This window comes from Vipera berus, assembly GCF_964194415.1.
Source record: "Vipera berus genome assembly, chromosome: 8".
In the NCBI taxonomy this organism is placed as follows: Eukaryota; Metazoa; Chordata; class Lepidosauria; order Squamata; family Viperidae; genus Vipera; species Vipera berus.
In genome coordinates, this window is record NC_138211.1 from 2,808,668 (window position 1) to 2,820,783 (window position 12,116).

The window sequence follows — 12,116 nt, forward strand, 5'->3', positions numbered from 1 at the left end:
GGAGAGTCCTGTGTATAGAACCAGTCACGTTCCTGTGCATAAGATTTTAGACTGGATGGTTGACAAAGGCCTGAAGGGTAGAAAGGCAAGAAGGGATTCAACAGAGAAGGGGATGCAGAAATGGCAGCCAACCGGGCAAGATCGTGCATTTTGTTTTAAATAAGTCTCGCTACGGGAAAGTTGCCATCATCCAGATGGGAGAATGGGTGGCTTCTATGAACACTGCAGGCAGGCAATACAAGCATCTGTGTGGAGCTGTGTGCAGAGACACTGGTTTGCTTGACACAAAGCCTGCTAATGCTGCTGAAGCACAAATTTATGAACTAGCATAAAAGAGAATATTTGCAGCTCAGGAGTCAGCTGTGAGGTCCTTGGTGCTCTTTTGAGCGTGACTGTTTTCTTGCAGACGTTTGAGTACCTAACTAGCTAACATCATCATTTCTGGGGTGGTGGTGGGGAATTGCTCTCCCCACTCCCTTCTAGCACTGATGACAATACCTAGTTGGATAACAAGCAAGTTCAAAGAGCACCAAGGACCCCACAAACACTACTGTACTAGTGTTTAATGTTGGCTTGGTGGAACTGCTGAGTTTGGGTGCATTGGTGCACTCCATCATGCGTCCTTGAGCTATTCATGCAATTACAAAGCACAAAGGATCTCCCTGCTCTTCTCGTTTAGCACAGCAGCTGCTCCTACATGCAAGCAGAAGCATCAGGACAGATGATGTTTTGTGAAGAGTTGCACATGACTGGCAAACTGAAAGAAATCAAAACAAAACAGTGCCACAACATAAAAAAATTGGACACCGTAATTATTTCTTTAAAAAAAAACCCCATCAGCATTAAATGTTTTAACATTTCAAAACATTAAGAAAGCCTTGTACAGAGGATGTATTAACTGAAAGGAATGTTAAGGAATTGAGTCGCTCTATTTCTCCTGTAGTCTGTTGGCTGAGCAACTCAAAAGTTTTATCTAAAAAGGAAGTGAAGACACCCTATGCATCAATTTTTTTCCTCTCTCTCTCTCTCTCTCTCTCTCTCTCTCTCTCTCTCTCTCTCTCTCTCTCTCTCTCTGTGTGTGTGTGTGTGTGTGTGTGTGTATGTGTGTGTGTTGGGGAAGGGAGGGCCACTGTTGATAAGAGATGCTAATCCCAACAGTTGTTTCATTTGGTGAAAGCTAAGCTTTATTTCCATTTTTTCCCCTTTGGGATTTATTTTAATGCTTTCAAAGAAGTTTTAAAAATCATGCCTGTAGCTAATTTTTCTACAGCCAGGATAGTAGATAGCATTCTGCATGGGCCACTCGCTCACTTATTTTTGTGGTCCTGGAATGAAAAACAAAGGAGTAGCTGGGGGGGGTTTCCTCCTGTTTCTGACGGTCAACCACATTAAATAGTTCAGGTTTTGCCCCAACAAAGAGACAACTCCCCCCCCCCAAGTTTAGTTATGTTGGAACGTTCAAGCCATTTCCAGTTTTGTTCCAAAAAACATACAGACCAACTCAAAAGCGTCCCAACAGAGTGGTTTGGATTTCAGCCCCAAACAAAAGCACATTTTTCTAGTTTCACACACATCTCTATTTGCTTGCCCTTGAGGCTACTTAATTGGGAGGGCCAGTGACCGGACTAGTAGCCTCCGGTGTGCATACAAAGCCTGTTAAGCTTTGCCAGTAACCTGGTAGACTTCCAACATTAAACAATGAGACTTGACGAAGGAGAACAAGCATCTGCTGGTTTGTCTGTTCACTAACTGACATTTCCAGGAATGAGAAATGAGTAGGTATGGACTTGGTTAAGTGATCTAAGAAGATCCTCATCAACAAAGATGTTGGGTCCAGGAGCAAGTGAGGAGGGGAGGGGAGAGAAAAAAAGAGATAACGTGGCATGCAAATCTTGATAGACCCTGAACCTCTCTCTTAAAATTATAATTAAGAACAAAAACAACAACAACAAAAAAGACCCACACTTAATACACTTCTCCTCCCTGGATATCATGCACTCTCTTGTTTGCTTCTTTCTTTTCCTAAATGTTCTTCTGAAGATGAAGTTGAGTCTTTTTTTTTTTGTTGTGGCCACGGATAAAGGCAGGTGATCCTTCTCTTCCCACCACAAGTGCATTGTGGGAAATGGCCACCGAAGATGCTGAAAGGAAGATACAGGCACAGAGATCCAGGAGAGTCGTAAAGGAGCCAAGCTCTTGGCCCCAATTCTGCGCGTTTGTGCTTTCGGTTTCGGCAGCCCCCAGCCCCACCTTGCTTTCCAAAGTCCACGGGTGTGTGTGTGTGTGTGTGTGTGTGCCTTTGGCCCCCTCCCCTCCCCAAAGTTAAGACCATAAACAAACTCCAGTGTTTCTGAAAGGGGTGGGAGGGTGAGAGAAGCCCACAGGCTGACCAAGAGACACTTCTATGTTGCAACCCGGAGGTGTAGATGGGGTGGGATCGGTATACTATACAAAGACAGGCAATAATAATTAAAAGTATTAACATCAAAGCCACCACTGATCAGTACAAACGACACTGTAAGGGACCAATCTCTGTCGGAGAAATTAAGCAGGGGAGAAGAAACATTGCTCTCCTCTCCCAAAGAAAACTAAACTCATAAGCCAAGCAACATCCCTCCCGCCCCCAACTCCCCTGCTTTGCCTCTTCCGGGGTGCCCCCAAAGTAGTGGGAGTTCTCGTTGGCTTCCGAAGTGTCCCTGTACTGTGTCCCACTCCCCAGCTGATGGATGTCTCTGGGTGTGCGTGTGTTGGGATGGTCAGGGGGCTCTGGGTGTGTGACAAGGCACACGGGCTCCGCGGAGCGGCCAACAGCTCTGGGGCATGGCCGGTGAAGAGAGGGCAAGAAAGGGGAGAACGTGGACCAAGCTACACATACCACTCTTTTTTGGAAATAAAAGACCCGTCATTCTGAGAGACCATGTTATCGGCTATGTCCAGTTGCTCGGGGTCATACTGGAATCCAAGTGTCCGTTCGTTGTAGGCTTCAGAGTGGGCTTCGCCCTCGTCCACTGTGAAGTAAGGCCGCTTGGAGTCCTCCTCGTACTTGTTGGGACAGGACCGGTGTTTCCGCTCAGCCCCGGCGTCATCTTCGTCCTCGTAGCTGTTGCCGCCCAGCGGGCCGGGCTTTTTCTCATCGTCTGAGTCGTCGGGATACTGGAGGTTCTGGGCCATGGGTGGGTGATGCTGGGGGATGCCCGCCTTGCTGTACCCGTTGCCGTAGACGTGCTTCTTGGTGCTGTAGTCGCCCTTGAAAGTGTGGCGCCGGTGGCGGAGCACCATAAGGACGACCACGGCCACCACTACGACCAACGAGGCTCCGCCCACCACGCCCCCAATCACAGCAGTGGGGACGGTCGGATGTGCCACGGATGTGCCCGGTGGAGACGGGGTGTAGGGGAATTCTGGGTAGGAAAAGACAGATGGAAGGGGGAACAAGCATCAGTCTGTGAGGAATGGCAAACACATGCTTTCAGACTTGAAAAATAATAAATAATAATTTCAAAAAATCGGAGGGAGATGAGGAGAAGGAAAAGGGGAGGGAAAGCCGGGGAAGGGGGCAGGAAGTGCCTACCTATGGAAGCCCTGGTTTGGGCTCTTCATACCCAGCTTTGTGGTCAGAAAAACCTTGTCCTCTCACACAGCCCGTGGTGGAAATGCTGGTAACTCAACCAAGGCATTCCATCAGCACTGCATATAACCACCTTACATCAAATCACATTTCTTCCCCATTTCAGCACACTGGGGTCCACAAGAATGTGCATCCCCTTCAAAGACCTTCCAGAAACTCACAATATCTGTCAGGTGCAAACTATGGACCCGCATATGCAAAGTCTGAGCTAACTACTTTATTATGTTCTGCCTTTAATACAGGAATCTCCCCAGTCTGGCTGCCTACTCTTGGGAGCTAATAGGTAAGGCTCCAAGGAACTTGGGAGAGCGGGGTGGGCCCTGGCCCTTTTGTGGTTGTGCAATGACTCCAGGCTAGCTCTGCACTTGATTCCCTCCTCCCTGCCAGGCTGGGTGTTTCTCAACAGTGTCCAACCCTTGAAATGAATTCCCTCTCTGTGTCTTCTTGCCAATACCAAGATAAGATTCTGCCTGGATCCACCTGCTAAATATTTAGTCAATCCCCAAGAAGGCTTCCTGTTCATAAGCATTAATTCCTCAGGAGGATGAGATCTCATGTGGTTCGTGAGCTCGTCTTGTTTGCATGAGGGATATTAAGAACTGACAGGCACCCAGATCAAGAGAGGCACCAACAAGACTGAACAAAGAGGTAGGAGGCCATGTTTGTAACCGAGACTAAACCAGGCACAGATGTCACCTCTTGGGCAGGGGCTGCAAGTCTGCTTCTGGGTCCAATTCAAGGTGCTGGTTATCACCTTTAAAGCCCTACATGGCTTGAGGGCCAAGCTATTTGAAGGACAGCCTCTCTCCTACTACTGTACATCCACCTGACCCAGTAAGATGGGAAGACAGGTGAGTCCCATCTATTAGGGTGAACATCTGGTGGGACCACAAAAGATGACCTTCTTGGAGAGAGAGAGAGAGAGAGAGAGAGAGAGAGAGAGAGAGAGAGAGAGAGAGAGAGAGAGAGAGAGAGAGAGAGAGAGAGAGAGAGAGAGAGAGAGAGAGAGAGAGAGAAGGTACCGGCTTGTCTTCCCAAAACAATAATAAAAAAGGGAGCTACTTTCTGCTAAGGAAATGGGCACGTAGAGTAACCCTCTACACAAAGTGTAACCCTCTCTGTGAATTATTATTCCCAGCAAAGTGTAGAAGTGAGAAAAGATGGCGCAGAAAGCGTGCATGCAAAGACACCAGCTCTGTTCAGACTCACATGCATTAAATAAACGTTTGCACACAAAGGAAAGCATGAACTGCAGCTGTTGTGCTGGGAAAAGGTGCAGCCAAACGCATCAGGGTAAAACACTAAATTGGATCCCATCTGCTTTGCCAGTTAAACAAAATCAAAAGTAAATACTAAATGCGCTCTGTTTAACAGACGTTGATTTAGCAGACTTTGGATTTAGCGGACATTTTTTTGCTTCCAATTCAGTTCACTACATTACGGATCTGTCCTTTAAACGAAGGCTTTCTTGTGGATTTAACAGACACTCTTCTCCAATAAAGGTTTATTATAGTAAACTTTCACTCTGTAGTCAATATAATTACTCTCCTAGTTTGAGTAATTTCCTCTTACTAATCTTAGGCTTGAAATTGCTTGCCCTTTTTGATATTCTGGATAACCCCAAATGTTGGCCAGAGATCCTGAGAGTTCTTTCTGTCTGATACACACCAGGCTCTCCAATTCCTCACATGCGAATCTGGGCTTGTCTATATTATGCTCAGAGGCCCTCTTCCTTCCCACCCTTTGAGGTTTCACTCTGACACAGGACAATGGTTCTGCATGGACAGGGACCGGGTGGATTTTTCCATAAGAAAGAGGCTACAAAAATGAAAGAAAAGGGGAAAGCGATTTTCCCATACTATACCCTGGTTTGCACCCCCAGTTAAGGGCGATGCGTAGGAGGCATCACCTTGATAAGGCAAGCACATTTCAAGCAAGAGGTCTGCCCCCCCCATGTTTCCCCCCAGAGGTGAGCAAAGACATGTGTGAAGTGTGCTAGACTCAGGTTTTTCCAGGTCAGAACATCCCGGGGAAAGAAAATCCCTTGGTCCCAATTCTTTTCCTCTTTCACCCGTCCCCTTATTCTCAATTCAGCAGCAAAAGGGCAAGATGCTGATCCTTTTCACACAACCCCGGCGAGACTTGGTTGCCATGACGTTTGAAGGCATTCTTCTCCCCCCGTGGGGCTGCCTGCAAGAATTCACACATTTCCGTGTATTTTGTCTCTTAGAAAGGCTATTCCTTCCACCAACCCCTAACCCTTTCCAGGTTTTGACCAGCCCTGGGCTCCCAAAGCCCGTTGGAACCCAATTCTGAACAATGCCAGGGATGCCATTCTCAACACAGATGATGAAGGGACTATATGGGCAACTGAGAGATGCCAGGAAAGTCCAGGGCTAATAGAGGCTAAGAATCCCTTCCAGTTCATCTAGAAAAAGACAAAATATTTGACAGGTTGCCACAAAAAGAAAAGCGGGGGGGTCAACTTATTCTCCAAAGCAGCAGAAGGCAGGACAAGAATCAACGGATGGAAACTAATCAAGGAGAGAATCAACCTAGAACTGTGGAATAATAAACCAGTGGAACAGCTTTGCCTTCAGAAATCGTGGGTGCTCCATCACTTTTAAGAAGAGACTGGACAGTCACTTGTCTGAGATGGTAGATTCTCCTGCTTGAGCAGGGGGCTGGTCTAGAAGACCTCCAAGGTCCCTTCCAGCTCTATTCCGATTCTAAAAAGGAGGGGAAGAGAGGAGGGCGGGCTTTCCAGGGAAAGAAATCCAGGAGGACAGCAGATGATGGGTGGGACCTTCTGAACACGGCCACTTGGGGGTGATAGAGACCGAAGATTTGTGTTGTGTGGTTACCCTTCGCAAGGCAATGGAAGCGAGGGGTCCTTGGTGCTCTCCGAGCTTGGCGGTTTCCTTGAAGACGTTTCTTGCAGACAGTGCTACTCACGGATGATGTAACCTTGTTTGGGTCAGGCAAGGTCTGCAAGAAAACCACCAAGCTCAGCGGGCACCAGAGTCCTCATTTCAATCCCGAGCTGCAAATATTCTTCTGTACTGATAACGATGGACCTTTCAGCCTAAGGCTGCTTCTCCTGACCAGGCTCCTCTTTAAAAATAGCAGATAATCACAATACAGGCTTGCAACAGCTCATTTAGTGACTGTCTGAAGTTACAACGGCATGGAGGAAAAAGGACTCGGGGTCTTCAAAAAATAAAAATTAAAAAAATCATCTCTTCAAGGATGTTGGTGGGTCAGAGATTGTTGCTTAGCACTGTCTCCTCCCCTCCCCACCAATTCAGATCTTCTCATGCGGTGCTTTTTCAGGGATGAATCTTCTAGGAGAACCGGTGGGCTGATGCTGGAGGTCCTACCGTCCAAGTTGGCCCCCAAATGCTAGAATTCCTGGCGCCTGGATGGAATTGGAAGAAGAAAGAAGACCAAAGGGAAGCCGAGCACAGCGAGGGAACCACGGTCCTCCTTCCCATCGAGAAAGCTCTCCAGTCCTGCTGCCATTAAAAAGAGGGGGCCTGAGCATCCTAAAGAGCTACTATAGGTCTTTCCCTCCTCTTCTTTGCCCCAACAGCTGTTGCATTCAAGTCAAGCGTCCTGTCCCCCTGCCAACCGCTTGGTCTCCTGGGACAGCTGCTGGAGCAGAAGAAAACCGAAGGATCGTTGCAGCGTTCCTTTTATCCCACCAGAGAAGGACAATGGGAGATTTATTTAACAAGGACTCCATGTGCTTTGGGCCTGCTGGAGAGCTGGAAATCTCCTAGGTAAGGAAGCCTTCTGAGATCCGTTCCAGAGAGATGAATCGTACAGGCCCAACCTGTTCCTGATGGACAACTGGAGAAGGTCCACTGGGCAAGTCTGTCTTCTCATACAGCTGGACATGAAAAGGGCCACGTTCAGTTCTCTGCTGACTCGAGTCTCTGACTTACAGCTCGAGGAAAGGGTCCATCAAGTTTCTAGACCCCAGGGAAGTCAGGTGCCCCCCCCTACAATCCGTCTCTGCTTCTCAATATGAGAATTCCACGCAGGTGGGAAATGGTGGAAATGCTTTCATGGGTCTCTCTAGCACAGTGTTTCTCAACCTTGGCAACTTGAAGAAGTACGGACTTCAATTTCTAGAATTCTCCAGCCAGTTTTGCTGCCTGGGGAATTCTGGGAGTTGAAGTCCATACGTGTTCAAGATGCCAAGATTGAGAAATACTGCCTTAGCACGTCAAAGCCCATGTTGGTCAAGGAGAAACAGCATGCCTCATGGAACTTCCATATGCAAACGTGTTTCTGATCAGAGAGGAGAGAAAAGCATCCTACTCTTCCTAAGTGTGTGGATTTCCATGAAAACAAGTAATCTTAGCAGAAAGTATGGAGATTTTTCTCTTCATTAGCATAAGCAATTTTCTAGCCATCAGAGTTTTTCAGGTAAGCAGGTAAACTGGAGCTTCTTAAAAATGTTTTTTTGAAAAACAGGGAGGGAGAGGGAAAGGGCCTGCTGTAAATCTGAGCACCGAATTAGCATGCATATTTCTGATTTAATTCAGTTTCTGATTCCAAATTCTGAACTCCCAGCACATTCATTTTTTAAAAAAACAAGTTGCGTTTATACCATCATGATGACTGCTAGTTGGATTTATATATTACTTGGACTGCAACAATGTCCTTCCATTTTTAAAGCAATACAAGGAATTCATATGCAAAGCAAATTGATGAAATACTGTAAATCCTAGCCTAAAAAATGTGTTCCACTTTAATCCTAAAGCTTATAAATTCCCAGTTAATTTACCTTTTTCTGCTGCTTTCTCCTCTTTTATTGTTTGTCTGTTTCCTGTTTTTTCCTTTCTTACAAATCTTTTCAAAAATACAATAGGAACAATCTAAAAAGACCTCTCTTGTGATTTGCAGCCAGCCAAGCCTTGGTACTGCCAAGACACTTCGCACATGCTCAGGCAAACTCATTAATAATATCCCAAGGTTACTACTTAGCGTTATGAAACAGATTCCCTGGTTTTCCTACAAGATCACTTTTAAGATGGTGCTATAGAGCTCCAGGGCTACCACCACCCTTCAGAGGACATTCTTCATCTGCTCTGGCTTCAAAACTGATTTTGAATCCTAATTTCTGGAGCAAATGAAACTCAGGAAATTGAAAAGCATCACCCTGGCCTGGATTTGGGGCTGGGAAGAGGGGGGAAATGAGGGGGGGGAAGGCTTAATCAGGCTGCAGGGGCGACCCCTTGAAAGCCTATCCAGAGGTTTTGCAGCTGCTGCTGATGTTTCAAGCCCTGACAATTTTGGAGACTGGAGCCAGCTGGATTTTAATCTCACCTACTGCCTGTCAATCAAGAGCTTTGGTGGGGGGAGGGTGTAGAGGACCCAGTCCCATCTTCATTTCTGCAAACTGGGGGGGACTGGCCAGTCAGGTTCCCAGGTTCCCCCAAACCAACATCCATTCTGCCCACTGAGCTTTGCTCTTGAAACCACATCTGCATGCGTCCATGAAGGATGTTGGGCTTAAACCTCCTGCTTTCCTTCCAATGGACCCCCCCCCAAACAGATTTTGAAAAAGAGAATCTCTTGTTGGGTGCCCCAATCTCCCTCCTCCTTCTATCCCCAGCTGTTGCTGCTGGATCAAGGTACTTGACAGCACTGGGACTAAAAAGATCTTGCTTTTTTCTGGTTTAATTAGTCACCGAGAAGCTTGCCTCCTGCTCAAGACTGCCAAGTGACAGAAGACACCTTGGCTGGGAGATCGCTTATCTTATTTGATCCAAGAATCCGTACCATTCATTCTCTTGAGGGGGGAGAGAGGGAGGGGGGAGGGGGTGGGTGAGGAAGAAGATTATCCTTGAAAGCCCAGACTGAGAGACGGAATGAAGAAAAGTATGAGTTAACTTGGCCAAAGCTGGCCGATGTCTTAAGGACATCTGTTATCGTCTGATCTGCTTCTTCCTCCCAGCCTGGATCTCCAGCGTTGGGGCGTCTCCATCCAAGCTTAAGTGGTCAAGCCAAGGCTGGGAGTGTCATTTAACATGGTTAAAGACTGGCACTCCTTTTTTGGAAAATTAACACAGTTCTGTACAGGTGAGGATCAGGTACGGTGTGAGGGTCACCGAGAGGGACATCACCAGACCAACCTGATTTTATAACTTTGGTTGTAAAGCGAACCATTGTGTCCAAGTTGCGCAGGGTGTTTGTGTGGTAGTTGGGACTTCAGAACTCGGTTGTAAGTACCTTTTGGGGGAGTCCATTGCACCTTTCAATGGTTGCCAAGTGATTGGTCGTATGCCGAAGTCTACCTATTTAATGGTTATGGTACTAGGCGAGGGGAGATCTAGGCTTAGGTTGCTCTTCGCAGAGTCTCCGTTTCTCAGCTTCTTTGAGCACCTTTGAGGTGACAGAAATCAAATGAGGGAAGATTTTATGGTATGGGGTCTCCTGCTTGAGTGGGGGTTGGGCTAGAAGACCTCCAAAGTCCCTCTCAATTCTGTCCTTCTGTTATGCTGCCTTCAACTCTCAAAAGACAAACATCGATGCGACAACCACAATAATGCTGTGAATGACGTCTGAGGATGATGCTACCACAAAGATTGGTTATAGATCAATAGTTCTCAACCTCAGCCACTTTACGATGGGAGGACTTCAACTCCCACGCTTCCCCCAGCCACCATGCTAGGTGCGGAATTCTGGGAGTTAAAGTCCACCCACCTCGAGGCCGCTTAGACTGAGAAACATGTCGACGAAGATTCTCAGTCATCCAGGCAAAGCTGTTTGAAGGTTGAATCATGGCAACTTGGACTAATTTCTTTCTTGTTAGTTTGAGACGTTTCACCACTCATCCAAGCAGCTTCATCGGTCAGAGCATGCTAGTTAGGCACAGAGTCGCTGGAATGTACCAACTCCTGACACCCCTACTTGAGGTTGAGAAACACGTCCGTAGATGGCCAGGAATGCTTGAGTCTAGATTTTGCACTAAGCAAGGGTTGGGCTAGATACCCTCCACCACCTCTTTCCACCTGTAAGAAAGCTGGCTTCCCAAGTCCATGGAGTTGCCAGAGTCAAATTTAACTTGCACACACACACACACACACACACACACACACACACACACGAAACAGTTGGGGAGGAAACCCTTTGAGTTCAGCTGAGCATCCTCCTAACAAGCGATCGAAACAAAGCTTTCAGCTCCCAGGCTGGACATCTGACCACAGGCAGCAGGATGGTGAAAAACAAGCATAGGCTCTCAAAAGAACAGTTCAAGTCAGATCTGCCTACTTTTGAATGAGGAGGCCTGGCTGGCTGCAGAGTGGAGCAACCATCCATGAAAGTCTCCTCTCTATGCATGCCCAGATGTGCATGGTTAGCGAGGCATGTTCCCTTCAACCCCAAGCTTCCTGTCTCCCTGGACTCTCCTTATTAAGATTGCGCAAGCCAGCCGTGATAGACTTCCCCACCTCACTGCCTGGATCCAGCATAAGCTAACAAATGTACTGCAACGCTCAGCTACTCCGTGAACAGATTGCGAGAATAAAATATTCAATTTCCACCAAACCCTCGCTTTAATGGGCTCTAACTGGCAGGGAGCGTGGCCACCGTGGTCAGCTCAGCCATGCCTGTTCTCCCAGGGGGCTGAGGAATGACCCGTGGGGTGTGGGGCTGCAGAGCAGACCTTAAAAATAGCATCACGCTGATATTCTGCTCCTGGGATGCAAAGTTGCATTTTGCCCTGGCTGGAAAATATTCCAAGTAGGCCCTGAAATTTAAGAGGGTAGTGCAGTGGTGGGATTCAGCCGGTTCGCACCACTCCGGCAAAAACAGTAGCTAATTTTTTGTTGCCCGGGCCCAGAATGGACTTCCGGAAGCCGCATCCACACAGAGAACCGGTTGTTCAGATATTTGAATCCCACCACTGGGGTAGGGGGCACCGAAGGCCTAAGAAAACAAAAAATGGATGTGACAGGCAGGCAGTTGACACTCCCTTTGGCACAGGTCAAGAGTCACAAGGATTCCCATTTAAAGCAGGTTGTTTAAAAAGCTTTTTTTTGGGGGGGGCGGGGGGGGGAAAGGAGGGTTTCCTGTACCAGGAAAGCCACAATAGAAGATGGTGATTAAATCATATGAACAGTTGATCATCTGGACCAGCTCTATGAGAGATCAAAGGGCTGGGTGTTAGTGGCAGGGCCTTCTTAGCCGTAGCCCCCCCCCCAATTTTAGAGGCCTTGGGGCCCAAAGGGTGGCTTAACACTCTCCTTGTCATCCCATAAGTGACCCCAATTGGCACCGCCATTCAACTTGTGACCACAAATGGGCAACAAAATTTCCATCGCTCAGCAAGGCGGTTCTTAAGAGGGAGGCGCATGACCCATTTTCACTACCCTTTCTGCTACCGCCGTTAAGTGAATCTTTGCAGTTGTTAAATGAATCTCCCCTAGGCAGGGAGTGAATCTGGCTTGCCCCACTGACTTGGTTTGTAAGAAGC

General features: G+C 47.5%; 1 protein-coding gene across 1 annotated transcript in view; it reads right to left on the reverse strand.

Moving 5' to 3' along the window:
• Window positions 1–1,075: 1,075 nt before the first annotated feature.
• The window catches only part of NECTIN1 (nectin cell adhesion molecule 1), a 112,739-nt gene continuing 101,698 nt past the window's right edge, over window positions 1,076–12,116 (reverse strand). The window contains exon 6 of the mRNA XM_081333775.1: window positions 1,076–3,401. Within this exon, the coding sequence (XP_081189901.1) occupies window positions 2,866–3,401 (536 nt within the window). The 3' untranslated portion in view covers window positions 1,076–2,865. The remainder of the gene's footprint in view (window positions 3,402–12,116) is intronic.